Source organism: Lepisosteus oculatus, chromosome 18, assembly GCF_040954835.1.
Source record: "Lepisosteus oculatus isolate fLepOcu1 chromosome 18, fLepOcu1.hap2, whole genome shotgun sequence".
NCBI lineage: Eukaryota > Metazoa > Chordata > Actinopteri > Semionotiformes > Lepisosteidae > Lepisosteus > Lepisosteus oculatus.
This window is the reverse complement of record NC_090713.1, coordinates 21229213-21248309: the sequence shown is the minus strand read 5'-3', so window position 1 is coordinate 21248309 and position 19097 is coordinate 21229213. Positions and strand designations below refer to the sequence as shown.

The 19097-nt window shown below is 60.8% G+C and overlaps 2 protein-coding genes across 3 annotated transcripts in view; both read right to left on the bottom strand.

Moving 5' to 3' along the window:
• Positions 1-450: 450 nt before the first annotated feature.
• On the bottom strand, positions 451-13365 carry vps51 (VPS51 subunit of GARP complex). Of its 2 annotated transcripts, XM_069180339.1 has the most exons (11): positions 13059-13364; positions 12013-12142; positions 11765-11911; positions 6302-6521; positions 4875-5685; positions 3514-3729; positions 3204-3422; positions 2868-2989; positions 2459-2546; positions 1352-1614; positions 451-1121 (listed from the first exon to the last, which is right to left on the bottom strand). In XM_069180339.1, exons 1-10 carry the CDS (start codon positions 13230-13232, stop codon positions 1354-1356), a joined length of 2388 nt encoding a protein of 795 aa, XP_069036440.1. In that variant the 5' UTR covers positions 13233-13364; the 3' UTR covers positions 451-1121; positions 1352-1353. The 2 variants fall into 2 exon arrangements, with proteins under 2 accessions (XP_069036440.1, XP_069036441.1); XM_069180340.1 differs by lacking the exons at positions 451-1121; positions 1352-1614; positions 2459-2546; positions 2868-2989 and adding an exon at positions 3002-3135 and having other exon boundaries at positions 13059-13365.
• A 1647-nt stretch (positions 13366-15012) lies between these two features.
• The window catches only part of frmd8 (FERM domain containing 8), an 11263-nt gene continuing 7178 nt past the window's right edge, over positions 15013-19097 (bottom strand). The window contains exons 8-10 of the mRNA XM_069180355.1: positions 18908-18950; positions 18617-18839; positions 15013-18275 (exon numbers count right to left, since the gene is read on the bottom strand). Of these exons, the coding sequence (XP_069036456.1) occupies positions 18157-18275; positions 18617-18839; positions 18908-18950 (385 nt within the window). The 3' untranslated portion in view covers positions 15013-18156. The remainder of the gene's footprint in view (positions 18276-18616; positions 18840-18907; positions 18951-19097) is intronic.

Sequence of the window (19097 nt, the reverse complement as noted above, 5' to 3'; positions counted from 1 at the left end):
AGCCCCACCTGGGAGACGCACAGTGATCATTCTGCCCCAGCAGCCCCACCTGGGAGACGCACAGTGTTCATTCTACACCAGCGGCCCCACTGCACAGCAGATGAAGGTGCTTCACCAGGCACATTAAGGTGGAACTTCAGGGAGACCACATTGGTCGAGCCCAAGGTTAAGACCCCCTCCTGTTCAGGACTTCCGTCTCGTGTCGCATAAGAAAGACAGAAACCTTCTGCAGAATAGAGGAGCTCTGATGTGGGAAATTCTGGTCCAGGGGGGGGAAGACCGCCCCCTACAGGTTCACCAACACACCACAGCTACCAGCAAAGTGGTTGTTCTCCTGTGAAGGAGATCCCATCCCAGTACGGACTAGGCCCAGCATTCCCGAACCTCCCAGAGCTGCCACATGAAGAGACAAAGTTCCACTGTAATGAATGACCACGCTCCTCCCTGCAGTGCACTTAAATAGGTTTATTTACAGCTGATGACAGACACAGGCACAGGCACTACTCACCCAGAGAGAGAGAGACAGACATGTCTGAAAGGCAAAACCACAGTTCCACTGCATTAGACCCCTTCCTACATCATTCACTTCCAGGTTGTTCCACGGATATGGGATTTTGTCTTCAGCGATGGGCCACAGGAAGGACATGTGGCTGGACTGTGCTGTATGTGTCAGCAGGAGGCAGGTCAACACTTTCCAGAGCCTGCCGACCGCAGGAGAAAGTTGCCTGTTCGTACAGGTCAGCACAGAATTCTCAGGGACCAGAGTCCAGTTCCCTTGCTCACAGGACCAGGACTGGACACCCCTGCTGCAGACACAACGCCCCATCCTGGACCAGGACTGGACACCCCTGCTGTAGACACAATGCCCCATCCTGGACCAGGACTGGACACCCCTGCTGCAGACACAACACCCCATCCTGGAACAGGACTGGACACCCCTGCTGCAAACACACTGACCCCTCCTGGACCAGGACTGGACACCTCTGCTGCAGACACAACACCCCCTCCTGGACCAGGACAGGACAGCCCTGCTGCAGACACAGCGCCCCCTCCTGGACCAGGACAGGACAGCCCTGCTGCAGACACAGCGCCCCCTCCTGGACCAGGACAGGACAGCCCTGCTGCAGACACACTGACCCCTCCAGGACCAGGACTGGACACCCCTGCTGCAGACACAGCGCCCCCTCCTGGACCAGGACAGGACAGCCCTGTTGCACACAGGGGCAGAGGAGAGGGCAAAGGGACCCAGGTCAGGTCAGACAGCTCTCTCACGCCACGCCCATCTCCGACCTCGCTCCCAGGTGACCCTTTCACCCCACCCCCACCCCCATCGCCCTCCGACCCCGCCGACCTTTAACCCCTCTCGCAGATGACCTCGATGACGCTCTGCTCCATGGGGGCGGGGTCGACGCAGCGGTGGGCGGCGCTGCCCACGATCTCGTCCAGCAGGAAGTGGACCAGGTTCTCGTCGGACACGAAGCGCCACAGGTAGAGCTGCAGGTAGTGGCAGTCCACCTGGATCTGCTGCAGCCCGTAGCGGCCGAAGGTGCGCAGGCGGACGCACTCCAGGAACGTCTTCAGGCTGATCTTGATGATGCCGGTGAGCACGGAGACCTGCGGGAAATTGTGGCAGCTGGTCAACTGGTTCTGGCCCAGTTCTGGTCCAGTCTTGTTAGACCAGGGGGACAGCTGGTCCAGTTGTCAAGGTCCAGTCTTGTTAGACCAGGGGGACAGCTGGTCCAGTGGTTCAGGTCCAGTCCTGTCACACCAGGAGGACAGCTGGTCCAGTCTTGTCAGACTGGGAGGACAGCTGGTCCAGTGGTTCAGGTCAAGTCTTGTCAGACCAGGAGGACAGCTGGTCCAGTGGTTTAGGTCCAGTCTTGTCAGACCGGGAGGACAGCTGGTCCAGTGGTTCAAGTCCAGTCCTGTTAGACCGGGAGGACAGCTGGTCCAGTGGTTCAGGTCCAGTCCTGTCACACCAGGAGGACAGCTGGTCCAGTGGTTCAGGTCCAGTCCTGTCACACCAAGAGGACAGCTGGTCCAGTGGTTCAGGTCCAGTCCTGTTAGACCAGGAGGACAGCTGGTCCGGTGGTTCAGGTCCAGTCTTGTCAGACTGGGAGGACAGCTGGTCCAGTGGTTCAGGTCCAGTCCTGTCACACCAGGAGGACAGCTGGTCCAGTGGTTCAGGTCCAGAATTGTCAGACCGGAAGGACAGCTGGTCCAGTGGTTTAGGTCCAGTCTTGTCAGACTGGGAGGACAGCTGGTCCAGTGGTTCAGGTCCAGTCCTGTTAGACCGGGAGGTTCCCGGGTCGAGCCCCTGACTGCCTGTGTGACCCCCATCCCCCCCACCAGAGACTCCTGATCAGTATCCGCTGATGCCATCGCTCACCGAACCCCCACATCTGCATAAACCTCTTTGTTGTGACCGCTGGGTGGTCCCCCCCCCCCCCCAGCTCACCTTGTTGAACTCCACCGGGCTGAAGATGTCGATCCGGTCAGAGAAGAGTTTCTGGATGTTGCTCAGCAGGTTAGTGTCCATAGGCGCACTGCAGGAGAGAAAACAGGCCCAACCCGGTCACCCCCCCAGCTCCAAGAGCTCTTCAGCAGCGGAGAAACCGGGTTCGAAGGAACAGTTACAGGCCCAGATTAAAGCCGGGCGTGACCTTTCACCCACTGGTAGGAAAGGCGATCTCCAAATAAACTTTCAGTTGTTTTCAATGTTGAACACATATTCTCCCCCCACCCCTCCCTGTAGGGGGCGCTCTCCCTCTCTCGGATAAGCCTGACTGCCGAAACTTGTTGTGCGGGTCACGGGGTGCGGTTGTGTGGCGGTGAGTGTGTGCGCCGTTGTGTTGCAGTAGAGGCACCTGGGGGTGTAGCTGGGGGCGTAGCGCGCCTGCTGTCGAGAGCTGCTGTACACCGAGAAGGTCCTCTTACTGGAGTCACTGCTGTGAGCCTTCCTCGCCCCCTCCTCATACAGCAGCCCCACCTGGAGAGAGAGAGAGAGACAGTTACACCAGTACAGGGGTCACCTCACCCCCCTCCTCATACAGCAGCCCCACCTGGAGAGGGAGAGAGAGACAGTTACACCAGTACTGGGGTCACCTCACCCCCCTCCTCATACAGCAGCCCCACCTGGAGAGGGAGAGAGACAGACGAAGGGAGAGAGAGAGAGACAGGTGGTAGAAAGGTGGCCTCTCTACCTGCACGTCGATGGAGGTGGTGTCCTCCACCACCCTCTTCATGACGGCGCGCACGTTGCGCGGCTCGATGGTGTTGACCCAGTCACGCGTCTCCACGCTCTTGCGCAGCATCTGGGAGACGATCAGGCCCTGCACCTTCACGTAGTGGTTCAGCAGCTTCTGGGCCGCCCCGCGGGCCTCCGCGCACAGCGCCGTGACGGCGGTCACGGGGGCGTGGTGCTGGGGGGAGGAGGGGGAGAGGGAGAGACCGCCTGAGCCGAGCCCCCCACTGCTGCGCAGCCGGGCAGGCGGGCGGGCGGGCGCGCCTTACCTGCACCAGGAACTGCTCGTCCGTCAGGGTCAGGATGTAGGAGATGGTGGACGTCTCGTAGTCCAGGCAGAGGCGGGACAGCAGCAGCAGGAGGGAGGGGGGCGTGGCGCCGCCCCGGTCCCCCGCCGTCTCGCAGAACTGGCGGGACGACTGGCACACGAACTGGATGAAACGGACGATCAGGCCCTCGCGGACCCCCTGGCTGCAGAACTCCCCCTGAGGAGAGGAGACGGGGGGGGAATGGAGAGAGGAGAGAGAGGAGGGAGAGGGAGAGATAGAGGCGGTGAGTTGGAGAGCTGGAGAGGGAGAAGGGGAGAGGGGGAGGGAGTGAATTAGAGAGAGGGAGAGGAAGAGAGATGGAGGAGGAGAGAAACAGCAAAGGAGGTGGAGAGGGAGAGAGAAAAAGGGGGAGAGACTGAGACGGAGAGGGGCAGAGAGAAGGAGATGGAGGAAGAGAGGGAGAGGGACACGGAGGAGGTGAGAGGCAGAGGAGAGATGGAGAGGGGGAGGGGGAGGGAAAAAGAGGCAACAGGATGGCAGAATCAGGAGATGGAGATGGAGAAAGAGAGGAACAGAGAGATGGAGAGGGACACTGAGGAGGTGAGAGGCAGAGGAGGGCAGAGGAGGGAAATGGAGAATCAGGCTGGCAGGAAAGCGATCGGAGGTGAGGGAGGGAGAGGGGCAGAGAGAAGGAGATGGAGGAAGAGAGGGGCAGAGAGATGGAGAAAGAGAGGGTGAGGGACACGGAGGAGGTGAGAGGCAGAGGAGAGCAATGGAGAATCAGGCTGGCAGGAAAGCGATCGGAGGTGAGGGAGGGAGAGGGGCAGAGAGAAGGAGATGGAGAAAGAGAGGGGCAGAGAGATGGAGAAAGAGAGGGAGAGGGACACGGAGGAGGTGAGAGGCAGAGGAGAGCAATGGAGAATCAGGCTGGCAGGAAAGTGATCGGAGGGGAGGGAGGGAGAGGGGCAGAGAGAAGGAGATGGAGAGAGGGGCAGAGAGATGGAGAAAGAGAGGGAGAGGGACACAGAGGAGGTGAGAGGCAGAGGAGAGAAATGGAGAATCAGGCTGGCAGGAAAGCGATCGGAGGTGAGGGAGGGAGAGGAGCAGAGAGAAGGAGATGGAGGAAGAGAGGGTGAGGGACACGGAGGAGGTGAGAGGCAGAGGAGAGCAATGGAGAATCAGGCTGGCAGGAAAGCGATCGGAGGTGAGGGAGGGAGAGGGGCAGAGAGAAGGAGATGGAGGAAGAGAGGGAGAGGGACACGGAGGAGGTGAGAGGCAGAGGAGAGCAATGGAGAATCAGGCTGGCAGGAAAGCGATCGGAGGGGAGGGAGGGCGAGGGGCAGCAGGAAGGCGGGCCCCACCTTGAAGTAGGGCTTGCTGGAGAAGGTGATGTCCTTGGCGGTGAACAGGTGCACGGAGGCCAGCACCGCCTTGATCTGGTTGAGGATGGAGGCCGAGAGGCTGGCCAGGAGCTCGGGCAGGCCGGGGCCGTCCTTCCCCCCGCCGGCCGCCGCGCCCCCCGCCCCGCCGGAGAGCCGGGGCGCCGCCAGGGCCTGACGCACGTCCGTCAGGCTGTGCAGGTAGAAGCTCTGCAGGGCGGAGAGGTACTGCTGCAGCCGGGCGCGGGCCGCCCTCACCACGATCTCCGTGCCCCGCGCCGGCACCGCCGAGCCCGGCAGCAGCTTGGACACGGCCTGCAGGCGGCGGTGGAAACGGTCCAGGGCCCGCACCAGGAGGGAGTTGTCGCCCACCCCCTTCTCCTCCTGGATGCGGCGCTCCACCAGGGCGAAGTAGCGGTCGCACAGCTCCTCCACGAAGGCCAGGAGCTTCCCGCTGGCCATCCGGGGGATGTCCTTGGAGGCCAGGGCGCCCTCTTGTGGCCGGCTGATGAACAGCTCCTGGTAGGAAGCGATGACCAGGCAGAGGCTGCTGACAAACTCGTTGCAGCCCCGGTCGATGAACTCCAGGATGTCGGAGGGGGCGGAGACCGCGGGGGAGTGGGCGGGCTCGGGGGCGGGGCCCCCAAGCTCCGCCTCCATCCCGGCCAGGTCCGCCTCCAGGCGGGAGTGGGCGTGGCCGAGGAACTTGTCGCAGAGCTCCTCGGCGGGCTCGTCCAGCTTGAGCAGCAGCTCCACGCACTCGGACAGGTCCTGGGCGCTGGAGCCCCCGTCCCTGCGAGAGAACGCGAGACGCCATCAGCGCTCGGCCACACCGCTCACACACGGACCCGTCTTGGGCAAAGCGGCTCGGTGCCGTTCGAGACGGAGCCCGGAGACGGAGCTGTGTTCGTATCGTTAAAGAATTGTGCAGGGGCGGGGGGGGCACACAGGTTGTGATCGGAGTTGGGGCCTTGGGTCACAACAGGACCAGGTGTGCTGTCTGTGTGGAGTTTGCATGTTCTCCTACAGGTGCTCCAGTTTCCTCCCACAGTCCACAGACATGCAGGGAAGTTAACTGGCTTTTTGGGAAAACTGGCCCTGGAGTGCATGAATGTGTGTGTGTGTGTTTGTCTCTGTGTCTCTGTGTCTCTGTGTCTCTGTGTCTCTGTGTCTCTGTGTCTCTGTGTCTCTGTTTTTGCGCGTGTCCTGTGGTGGGCTGGCGTCCCGTCCAGGGTGTGTCCTGCCTTGCGTCCAGTCCCTTTTCAGCGATACAACACAGACCGACTCCACCTCCGCCAGAGGAGACAGCACGACGGAGCTTCAGGAGATCCGAGAGTCATCTGACTTTGTGCGCGAGTCAGCCGGGGGCCAGCAGGTGGCGCTGTTGAGCGGAAGGGGGGTGGGGGTACCTGAATCTCTGGCGCAGGCGCTCGGCCAGCTGGGCCACGATGAGCTGGCAGTCCTCCTGGATGCCGCGGAAGGAGGGCATGTGCTGGTACTGGCGCAGCACGCTGCGGGCCTTGCTGTAGTAGGCCACGGCCTGCGAGTGGGCCTGCAGCTCCACACACTTGTTGAGTCTGGCGGGCAGCTCGAACAGGAACTGCAGCTTCCGCAGCAGGGTGTGGACCCCTGGGGGAGAGAGACAGGTCACCGGGGAGACAGTGAGGCTGTGTGACCGGACTGCAGCAGGGTGTGGACCCCTGGGGGAGAGAGACAGGTCACCGGGGAGACAGCGAGGCTGTGTGACCGGACTGCAGCAGGGTGTGGACCCCTGGGGGAGAGAGACAGGTCACCGGGGAGACAGTGAGGCTGTGTGACCGGACTGCAGCAGGGTGTGGACCCCTGGGGGAGAGAGACAGGTCACCGGGGAGACAGGGAGGCTGTGTGACCGGACTGCAGCAGGGTGTGGACCCCTGGGGGAGAGAGACAGGTCACCGGGGAGACAGTGAGGCTGTGTGACCGGACTGCAGCAGGGTGTGGACCCCTGGGGGAGAGAGACAGGTCACCGGGGAGACAGTGAGGCTGTGTGACCGGACTGCAGCAGGGTGTGGACCCCTGGGGGAGAGAGACAGGTCACCGGGGAGACAGCGAGGCTGTGTGACCGGACTGCAGCAGGGTGTGGACCCCTGGGGGAGAGAGACAGGTCACCGGGGAGAGAGTGAGGCTGTGTGACCGGACTGCAGCAGGGTGTGGACCCCTGGGGGAGAGAGACAGGTCACCGGGGAGACAGTGAGGCTGTGTGACCGGACTGCAGCAGGGTGTGGACCCCTGGGGGAGAGAGACAGGTCACCGGGGAGACAGTGAGGCTGTGTGACCGGACTGCAGCAGGGTGTGGACCCCTGGGGGAGAGAGACAGGTCACCGGGGAGACAGTGAGGCTGTGTGACCGGACTGCAGCAGGGTGTGGACCCCTGGGGGAGAGAGACAGGTCACCGGGGAGACAGTGAGGCTGTGTGACCGGACTGCAGCAGGGTGTGGACCCCTGGGGGAGAGAGACAGGTCACCGGGGAGACAGCGAGGCTGTGTGACCGGACTGCAGCAGGGTGTGGACCTCTGGGGGAGAGAGACAGGTCACCGGGGAGAGAGTGAGGCTGTGTGACCGGACTGCAGCAGGGTGTGGACCCCTGGGGGAGAGAGACAGGTCACCGGGGAGACAGTGAGGCAGGGTGTGGACCCCTGGGGGAGAGAGACAGGTCACCGGGGAGACAGTGAGGCTGTGTGACCGGACTGCAGCAGGGTGTGGACCCCTGGGGGAGAGAGACAGGTCACCGGGGAGACAGCGAGGCTGTGTGACCGGACTGCAGCAGGGTGTGGACCCCTGGGGGAGAGAGACAGGTCACCGGGGAGACAGTGAGGCTGTGTGACCGGACTGCAGCAGGGTGTGGACCCCTGGGGGAGAGAGACAGGTCACCGGGGAGACAGTGAGGCTGTGTGACCGGACTGCAGCAGGGTGTGGACCCCTGGGGGAGAGAGACAGGTCACCGGGGAGACAGCGAGGCTGTGTGACCGGACTGCAGCAGGGTGTGGACCCCTGGGGGAGAGAGACAGGTCACCGGGGAGACAGCGAGGCTGTGTGACCGGACTGCAGCAGGGTGTGGACCCCTGGGGGAGAGAGACAGGTCACCGGGGAGACAGCGAGGCTGTGTGACCGGACTGCAGCAGGGTGTGGACCCCTGGGGGAGAGAGACGGGTCACCGGGGAGACAGCGAGGCTGTGTGACCGGACTGCAGCAGGGTGTGGACCCCTGGGGGAGAGAGACGGGTCACCGGGGAGACAGCGAGGCTGTGTGACCGGACTGCAGCAGGGTGTGGACCCCTGGGGGAGAGAGACGGGTCACCGGGGAGACAGCGAGGCTGTGTGACCGGACTGCAGCAGGGTGTGGACCCCTGGGGGAGAGAGACAGGTCACCGGGGAGACAGTGAGGCTGTGTGACCGGACTGCAGCAGGGTGTGGACCCCTGGGGGAGAGAGACAGGTCACCGGGGAGACAGTGAGGCTGTGTGACCGGACTGCAGCAGGGTGTGGACCCCTGGGGGAGAGAGACAGGTCACCGGGGAGACAGGGAGGCTGTGTGACCGGACTGCAGCAGGGTGTGGACCCCTGGGGGAGAGAGACAGGTCACCGGGGAGACAGCGAGGCTGTGTGACCGGACTGCAGCAGGGTGTGGACCCCTGGGGGAGAGAGACAGGTCACCGGGGAGACAGCGAGGCTGTGTGACCGGACTGCAGCAGGGTGTGGACCCCTGGGGGAGAGAGACAGGTCACCGGGGAGACAGCGAGGCTGTGTGACCGGACTGCAGCAGGGTGTGGACCCCTGGGGGAGAGAGACAGGTCACCGGGGAGACAGCGAGGCTGTGTGACCGGACTGCAGCAGGGTGTGGACCCCTGGGGGAGAGAGACAGGTCACCGGGGAGACAGCGAGGCTGTGTGACCGGACTGCAATAGGGTGTGGACCCCTGGGGGAGAGAGACAGGTCACCGGGGAGACAGTGAGGCTGTGTGACCGGACTGCAGCAGGGTGTGGACCCCTGGGGGAGAGAGACGGGTCACCGGGGAGACAGTGAGGCTGTGTGACCGGACTGCAGCAGGGTGTGGACCCCTGGGGGAGAGAGACGGGTCACCGGGGAGACAGTGAGGCTGTGTGACCGGACTGCAGCAGGGTGTGGACCCCTGGGGGAGAGAGACGGGTCACCCGGGAGACAGTGAGGCTGTGTGACCGGACTGCAGCAGGGTGTGGACCCCTGGGGGAGAGAGACGGGTCACCGGGGAGACAGGGAGGCTGTGTGACCGGACTGCAGCAGGGTGTGGACCCCTGGGGGAGAGAGACGGGTCACCGGGGAGACAGGGAGGCTGTGTGACCGGACTGCAGCAGGGTGTGGACCCCTGGGGGAGAGAGACAGGTCACCGGGGAGACAGTGAGGCTGTGTGACCGGACTGCAGCAGGGTGTGGACCCCTGGGGGAGAGAGACAGGTCACCGGGGAGACAGTGAGGCTGTGTGACCGGACTGCAGCAGGGTGTGGACCCCTGGGGGAGAGAGACAGGTCACCGGGGAGACAGCGAGGCTGTGTGACCGGACTGCAGCAGGGTGTGGACCCCTGGGGGAGAGAGACAGGTCACCGGGGAGACAGCGAGGCTGTGTGACCGGACTGCAGCAGGGTGTGGACCCCTGGGGGAGAGAGACAGGTCACCGGGGAGACAGCGAGGCTGTGTGACCGGACTGCAGCAGGGTGTGGACCCCTGGGGGAGAGAGACAGGTCACCGGGGAGACAGCGAGGCTGTGTGACCGGACTGCAGCAGGGTGTGGACCCCTGGGGGAGAGAGACAGGTCACCGGGGAGACAGCGAGGCTGTGTGACCGGACTGCAGCAGGGTGTGGACCCCTGGGGGAGAGAGACAGGTCACCGGGGAGACAGTGAGGCTGTGTGACCGGACTGCAGCAGGGTGTGGACCCCTGGGGGAGAGAGACAGGTCACCGGGGAGACAGTGAGGCTGTGTGACCGGACTGCAGCAGGGTGTGGACCCCTGGGGGAGAGAGACAGGTCACCGGGGAGACAGTGAGGCTGTGTGACCGGACTGCAGCAGGGTGTGGACCCCTGGGGGAGAGAGACAGGTCACCGGGGAGACAGTGAGGCTGTGTGACCGGACTGCAGCAGGGTGTGGACCCCTGGGGGAGAGAGACAGGTCACCCGGGAGACAGCGAGGCTGTGTGACCGGACTGCAGCAGGGTGTGGACCCCTGGGGGAGAGAGACAGGTCACCGGGGAGACAGGGAGGCTGTGTGACCGGACTGCAGCAGGGTGTGGACCCCTGGGGGAGAGAGACAGGTCACCGGGGAGACAGCGAGGCTGTGTGACCGGACTGCAGCAGGGTGTGGACCCCTGGGGGAGAGAGACAGGTCACCGGGGAGACAGCGAGGCTGTGTGACCGGACTGCAGCAGGGAGTGGACCCCTGGGGGAGAGAGACAGGTCACCGGGGAGACAGCGAGGCTGTGTGACCGGACTGCAGCAGGGTGTGGACCCCTGGGGGAGAGAGACAGGTCACCGGGGAGACAGCGAGGCTGTGTGACCGGACTGCAGCAGGGTGTGGACCCCTGGGGGAGAGAGACAGGTCACCGGGGAGACAGCGAGGCTGTGTGACCGGACTGCAGCAGGGTGTGGACCCCTGGGGGAGAGAGACAGGTCACCGGGGAGACAGCGAGGCTGTGTGACCGGACTGCAGCAGGGTGTGGACCCCTGGGGGAGAGAGACAGGTCACCGGGGAGACAGCGAGGCTGTGTGACCGGACTGCAGCAGGGTGTGGACCCCTGGGGGAGAGAGACAGGTCACCGGGGAGACAGCGAGGCTGTGTGACCGGACTGCAGCAGGGTGTGGACCCCTGGGGGAGAGAGACAGGTCACCGGGGAGACAGCGAGGCTGTGTGACCGGACTGCAGCAGGGTGTGGACCCCTGGGGGAGAGAGACAGGTCACCGGGGAGACAGCGAGGCTGTGTGACCGGACTGCAGCAGGGTGTGGACCCCTGGGGGAGAGAGACAGGTCACCGGGGAGACAGCGAGGCTGTGTGACCGGACTGCAGCAGGGTGTGGACCCCTGGGGGAGAGAGACAGGTCACCGGGGAGACAGCGAGGCTGTGTGACCGGACTGCAGCAGGGTGTGGACCCCTGGGGGAGAGAGACAGGTCACCGGGGAGACAGCGAGGCTGTGTGACCGGACTGCAGCAGGGTGTGGACCCCTGGGGGAGAGAGACAGCTCACCGGGGAGACAGCGAGGCTGTGTGACCGGACTGCAGCAGGGTGTGGACCCCTGGGGGAGAGAGACAGGTCACCGGGGAGACAGCGAGGCTGTGTGACCGGACTGCAGCAGGGTGTGGACCCCTGGGGGAGAGAGACAGGTCACCGGGGAGACAGCGAGGCTGTGTGACCGGACTGCAGCAGGGTGTGGACCCCTGGGGGAGAGAGACAGGTCACCGGGGAGACAGTGAGGCTGTGTGACCGGACTGCAGCAGGGTGTGGACCCCTGGGGGAGAGAGACAGGTCACCGGGGAGACAGGGAGGCTGTGTGACCGGACTGCAGCAGGGTGTGGACCCCTGGGGGAGAGAGACAGGTCACCGGGGAGACAGCGAGGCTGTGTGACCGGACTGCAGCAGGGTGTGGACCCCTGGGGGAGAGAGACAGGTCACCGGGGAGACAGTGAGGCTGTGTGACCGGACTGCAGCAGGGTGTGGACCCCTGGGGGAGAGAGACAGGTCACCGGGGAGACAGTGAGGCTGTGTGACCGGACTGCAGCAGGAGTGACCTTACTGCAGCAGGAGTGAGACAGCGTACTGTGTACTGCGCAGTGCAGCAGGAGTGAGACGGCCGGGGAGAGTGAGACGGTACCGGACAGCTTGGTGATCTGCACGTGCTGGTCCTGCAGGGTGCCGCTGATGCGGGCGCTGAACTCCGTGATGGCGGCCATGTTGGCGGCCAGGCAGTCCATCTCGTCCTCCATCTTCTTAAAGTCGTTCTTCATCTTCCGGATGGTGTCTGGGGCAGAGGACGAAGGAAAATGCTGATCATACCCCCAAAACACCCCCCCCCCGGTTCTCAATTCAGATCCCCCCCTCCCCTCCTCTGCCCCCGCTGACCTGTAGCAGAGATGAACTTGTTGTAGTTCTCGTAGACCAGGGTCTGCATGTCGCTGTCCAGGGCTCGGATCTGCTTCACCATGCAGGCCTCCTGGTCCATCAGCTCGGACAGGGAGCACTCCTTCCTCAGCTGAAACACACATAGGGGGTAACTAGGCTGGGCTGGCAGTTCAGGTCCAGTCCTGTCACAAGAGCAGGACAGCTGGTCCAGTGGTTCAGGTCCAGTCCTGTCAGACCAGGAGGACAGCTGGTCCAGTGGTTCAGGTCCAGTCAGTTAGACCAGGAGAACAGCTGATCCAGTGATTCAGGTCCAGTCCCGTCACACCAGGAGGACAGCTGGTCCGGTGGTTCAGGTCCAGTCCTGTCAGACCAGGAGGACAGCTGGTCCAGTGGTTCAGGTCCAGTCCTGTCAGACCAGGAGGACAGCTGGTCCAGTGGTTCAGGTCCAGTCCCATCACACCAGGAGGACAGCTGGTCCAGTGGTTCAGGTCCAGTCCTGTCAGACCAGGAGGACAGCTGATCCGGTGGTTCAGGTCCAGTCCTGTTAGACCAGGAGGACAGCTGGTCCGGTGGGTCAGATCCAGTCCCATCAGTCCAGGAGGACAGCTGGTCCAGTGGTTCAGGTCCGGTCCTGTCAGTCCAGGAGGACAGCTGGTCCAGTGGTTCAGGTCCGGTCCTGTCAGACCAGGAGGACAGCTGGTCCAGTGGTTCAGGTCCAGTCCTGTCACACCAGGAGGACAGCTGGTCCGGTGGTTCAGGTCCAGTCCTGTTAGACCAGGAGGACAGCTGGTCCAGTGGTTCAGGTCCAGTCCTGTCACACCAGGAGGACAGCTGGTGCATTCTAATACACTAGTTAATGTAATATTATTGATCCCTGATCATCGCCATCCTAATACACCGCGAATTCCAGTTCCTCCCCCGCCTGCTGCTGCAAAACAAGGCCGCCTTTGGGGATAGAATAAAGACAATCTCTACTCTCCGACAGTCACGGTGTGAACACTACCAGCTCCATTATTAATTATTATTATTATTATTATTATTATTACCTTGTTGAGATAGACCTCCGGGTCGAAGTGCGGCCCGTTGATGTCGCAGGGATCCAGCGACTCGCACCTCTCCCCGGGTTTGCCTTCCTCGTTCAGCCCGTAGTACAGCTTCAGCATCCCGTGAACCCGGCGCTGGCGGCCCGCTGCGGCCTCGGCGGCGGGGTCCGAGTCCATCTCGGCCGGCGGTGGCGGTACCGAGCCAGAAACTCGCGCGAGCAACCGTCAGGGACCCGGAAAAAAGGGACCGGACCGGGAGAGATTCCGGGAGGAGGGTGACGCGTCAGAACCTGCGTACTACGCACCGAAGGGAGGGGGCACAGCCATTGGTGACGTCATCCGGAGGCGCCCCGTCTCCGTCTCCCACCTTATTGGCCGGTTATGTAAAAAGCGTCATTTTCAGCTTCTATAATTATTGGTAATAATGCGCTTTATTCCATATAGCGATTTTAAAAGTGGCTTCCCAGAGCGCTTTACAGGGGGGAAAAAAGATTTTTGCAATTGATGTCTTTTCAAATACATCCTTTTTTTTTTTTACATAAGTGATTTGGCTTAACATCGACGACTAACGGACTCCACACGTAATTTAAATAATGTCAAAACTTTCTAAAACTATTAGAATGCCTTCTTATCCCAGCGGTGATGTACAAATGTGATACAGACCATTGCAGTTTCCTGTTCTCGATAATCCTGATCCCATTCGTGCAAAACATTTATGACATTACTAGACATTATGCCATATGTGCTGAAAACAATGCCCTATCTTTATACCGTTAAACTTACCACCCTTCTGTATCTCTGAAGTCCCTTTGGAAAAACCTAACGCTCAGGTCCACAGGAGGGTTGTCCCTTGAGGAAAATGAGTCTTTACATCAACTGTCTCCCTGAGTGTTCCCGGGCCCATTCCTGGAGATTCCAGGCTTCATTTCCGGGGAAACTCCAAGCCGATCCCGGTGGGATGGGATCTTGTTGCCCCTGGGGAACAAGCGCTCGGCTGCCAGCAGCTGATCCCCAAAGGCCTACAGACATGGTCGATCGGACCTCTCACCCAGACACTCGGGCCAATTAACCAATTAAGATCAGAAGAGCAACACACAGCAGAATAACCCTGTGCCCGGACCTGCTCGTGCCCGGGTCTGCGGAGCGGTGGCTGAGGATCTGTGCCTCTGGCTGGGAGGTTGACGGTTCAAATCCCGCGGCCGGCAGAGGAATCCCACTCCGCTGGGCCCCTGAGCAAGGCCTTTCACCCCAACTACTCAAGGGGTGCTGTATAAATGGCTGACCCTGCGCTCTGACCCCCAGCTTCTCTCCCTGTCTGTGTGTCTCATGGAGAGCAAGCTGGGGTCTGCAAAGAGACAAATTCCTAATGCAAGAAACTATTCATGGCCAATGAAGTGATCTTTTCTCTTATCTAAGAGCAGGGGTTCCCCGTCCCGTGCCTGGTGACCCCCCCTACACCTGCAGGCTTGCGTTCCAGCCCAGCCCTCGGGGACACAACCAAACCCTTCGTCAGTTCAAGCAGGGGGCTGCGCCAATAGGCGTGGGCTGCAAAGGAACAAGTACAGGTTTATTCCCTGCTGGGGAGAGAAGAAAGGAAGCGCAACGTTTCACACCCAAAGAAGGCTCCACAGCCGAAACGTTGTTTCCTTACTTCTCTTTTCAGCCTGGAATAAACTTTTTACTTCTTCCTTTGCAAACCCTTCATTTACTTCACAGTAACAAGATTCCTTTTTTTTTCTCTCCTTAGCGCGTTGCACAGCGCCCTGGGGTTTGGAAAGGAGCTTTATAAAAACAGACTATCCATAAATAATTACAATTAATAGCGTGATAGTCGGATGAATGCGAAGGGGTTTTGTGAGTTTAATAAAATGCAGGTATCTAATGAAGACCAGCAGGTGCGTCAGCGCAAACACAAGGACGACAGGCTGAGAACAAACGGCACACAGGGAAAAGAACGTTTTAGTGGAAAAAGAAAATCTCTTTTTATTAGAACAGAACTCGGTTAGATCTCTGGGCTTAACTCTAGACGAGACGACGCCTTCCGGACCCCCTTTTCCCGACATCATCTCCCACCTGGCCAGCATCCTGGAGCTGGGGATCACAGGCCCCACAGCTCCTCCGCGAGGGCAGGGCGGGTCCTGACAGCAAGGTGGCGCGGCTCCCGTCCTGCAGGGGGCGCCGCACCTGCGGGGGTGTCCCAGCTCCTGCAGAACTGGGAGGATCTGGTCAAGCAGATCAAGCCCCTGATTGGTTTAAGTGGTTAAGAGCTGAGCTGGAACGAAAACCTGGTGGCGTCTCGGGCCCTTCAGGACCGGATTGTGATTAGAAGAAGATTAGAGAAGCAGAGGCAGGGATACAGACAGATCCCATCACTCAGGCAGACCACAGGCGGGGACAGACAGGAGGACAGGTGTCGTGGCAAAGACAGAAACAGCCGATAGAGAAAAAGAGAGCTGGAGATCAGACACATAAACAGATCGGGGAAACAGAAGTGACCGTCATAAAAGACACGCAACATCGACAGAAACGGACAGCACGAGCCGCGATCTCTGCAGAGACGCAGTCAGAAGTTCTGTGCGGTCCGAGTAAGGCATATTTAAGGCATCAATATATAATCTCACCATCCGCCATTTTAAATAATCGCATTAAAAAAAACAATCTGTTAAAACTCGTTAATAAGATTTTCCACTTTTAGAGTTCACCAGGAAAAAAAAAAAATATATATAAAGCAGTGTGTAAATTCTAGTAACCCTACAGTGAGGAAGTGGGATAGAGTTTTGGTTTAGTAACGTAGTGAAACAACGGAAGGATTAGTGACAGGAAGGAGGGGAGTGCTTGTCCCGTACGGTATTAATCCGGCTTATTGGGTATTTGGGAATGTTGGGGGATAAGGAGGCCAGACTGCGTGACCGAACGACTGCAGGGATGGGGGAGGGGGGCGTGTGGCCTGCAGGGGGGGGCAGCTGGTGGAGCATCCGGGTACGGATCAGCCAGGGCCACCGCCTACTCCCCCAGGGCCAAGCTAAGAGCTCTGGCCTCCAGGAGACCCCCACCGCCATCTCCTCTCTTCCCTTGGAATAACAGCGATCCGCGCGACTCAACAGCTGGGCTTCAGCGCGCCCCAAGGCACTTACTGTATGTACGCGATCTGATTGTCTCTTGGATAATAAAGACACATCTTCCCCCTCCTCCCCTTCCAGGAAGAGCTACGATTCAGCATAAAACAGGGGTAAAAACAAACAAAAAAAAATTGCCTGTAAATATATTTTTTAAGGACGCACGTAGGACGATGAGCAGCTGGGTCATAACTACAGCACAGGGCACCTGTGGGCGTAGGCGTGATCAGGCTTGCTCGTTCGATAGTGGTGATGGAGACTCATATTTAATAGAGGAAGGGCTTGCGTCTCACAGTGGATGCAGACATGTGGGGGGCAAGACGTGTCACTCGAGTGGTGAGGAAATCCCACCTCTCAGGCATTCTACCCATCAGGGATACTGGAGAATGGAAATATTTCACTGCAGACTGATCCACTCCAGGTGTGACAGTGCTGTCAGTCAGACTCCCAGTGCGCAGCAGACTGATCTGCTCCAGGTGTGACTGTGCTGTCAGACTCCCAGTGCGCAGCAGACTGATCCGCTCCAGGTGTGACAGTGCTGTCAGTCAGACTCCCACTGCACAGCAGACTGATCCGCTCCAGGTGTGACAGTGTTGTCAGTCAGACTCCCAGTGCGCAGCAGACTGATCCGCTCCAGGTGTGACAGTGCTGTCAGACTCCCAGTGCACAGCAGACTGATCCGCTCCAGGTGTGACAGTGCTGTCAGTCAGACTCCCAGTGCGCAGCAGACTGATCCGCTCCAGGTGTGACAGTGCTGTCAGACTCCCAGTGTGCAGCAGTCTGATCCACTCCAGGTGTGACAGTGCTGTCAGTCAGACTCCCAGTGCGCAGCAGTCTGATCCGCTCCAGGTGTGACAGTGCTGTCAGTCAGACTCCCAGTGCGCAGCAGTCTGATCCGCTCCAGGTGTGACAGTGCTGTCAGTCAGACTCCCAGTGCACAGCAGACTGATCCACTCCAGGTGTGACAGTGCTGTCAGTCAGACTCCCACTGCACAGCAGACTGATCCGCTCCAGGTGTGACAGTGCTGCCAATCAGACTCCCAGTGCACCACAGTCTGACCCATTCTCCTTTTTAGAGTGCTGTCAATAAGACTCCAATGGGACAGCAGCCTGATCCAGTGCAGGGTTTTTACAGGGCTGTCAATCAGAGTCCTGTCGCAGAGATCTGAGCACGTTCCCTGCCCGAGTTCACTGCCGTGCAGCGTGCGAAAGTAGGCGTGGACCTGAACGCCGTGGGGTGGGAGAGACACAGCCGCACCCACAGACGGGGTCCTGTGCTGTAGTACTCCACTCCCGAGAACCTCCCGGGAGAGGAACGTCCCAGCCCGCTGGTCCCAGGAGGCTGAGAGACGAACGGGGGGGGAGGGGGTTTCAAAGGTGCCCTTAACCTTGAAGAAACAAGGGAACACTTTAAACACCCCCCGACGAGCTCATGAATGAACTCATCGATTAAGAGAGCGTGGGAGGCGAAGGCACTTAACTCTGGCCAGGAGGAGACCATGCCACCCAGCTCAGGCCCCCCCAAAAAAACACCTCAGAAACAATCAGAAAATGTAAAGAAGAAAAAAAACAACAGTAACCCCCCTCCCCGCCGACTACAAACAAATTAGGAGCAACGCTCAAGATACAAATCCCAACAGCGAGCCCGAGGTTATACACGAGCTTCCTTCAGCTTAAGGGTAGCTTTAAAGACCCCTCCTGTCTCAGGGCGTCCCGTGCGTTCACAGGCACGCGGGTAAGAGCCAGTTCTGCCCCAGTTACGGGCCCACTGCAGTGTACGGACGACGTGGGTCATGGTTCCCTCTCCAAAACCCTTTTGGTCCCAGTGTCAACGCTTCTACCCGGTCAGTCCACACTCTCTCTCCCCCCCCCTGTGTTTCTATGTGGGTTAGTTCATTGTCCTCTCAGTCAGCGCCGCAGTTTGGTCTCCGGAACAGCAGGGGGCGGCGCGCAGCAGCAAGGGGGAGGGGGGGGTTTGCTGGCGGTCAGCCCTGCTCCAGGCTCTCCGCTGCCTGCACCGCGCTGTAGGAGGGCTGGCTGGCCGGCGCCTGGCGGGTGAAGAAGGAGGTGGCTCTCCTGGGCTTCAGGCGCTTGATCTCCTTGCCTGGCGACACACAAGAGCAAGAGGGAGGTGGGGGGGGTGGTTACCCCTGGCCTTCACCCTAACGCGCCCACCCCAGCCGTCTTCCATCCACGCGCCTGACCCAGGAAAAGGGTCACGGGGGAGGAGCTGGAGCCTATCCCAGCATGCACCTGGCCCTGGTGTGAGCGTCTCCCCACCTCGCGCCCGCTGCTTGCTGGGACAGGCTCCGGCTCCCCCCCCCTTCCACCACCGCGACCCCGATTGGGGAAGAAGCGGGTAAACGCAGCGCCTCCCACCCACAGACCCGCCCGACATCCCCCACCGCGAGCAAAACCTCCCCGACTCTCGGCCCCCCCCATTACCGTCGTCCACGTAGCTGATGGTGTGGAGCCTCTGCACGCGGCTGGACACCACGCTGCTCTGCCTGCGCAGCTTCCCGCGCCGCCCGTCACCAGCCTGCGCCGCCGCCGCCGCCGCCGGGGGCTGCTGGGAAGGTGGGGCGCCGTCGCCTCCCCCCTCGGGGGCCCCGCCCCCGGCCACGCCCAGCTCCACGCAGTACTCGATCAGCCCGCTCATCAGCTCCGCCTAGTGGGCGGGAAGAGCAACGGCCGGGTGAGGAAGGGATCCGTGCCGCAGCGCGCTCACCTGCACACCTGGCCCTCTGCCATCAGACCGTACAACGCCTCCACCTTGCGTCTGGGCAGAGGCAACATCGACAGGGACCTGATTCTGAACGCATCTACACATCTACTGCTACATCTGTTCTCTTTCTTTTTCTTTTTCCCCGTTTACAACCTTTTTATGTGCAATATCTGCCAGGGACCTGTGCAATACATTATATCT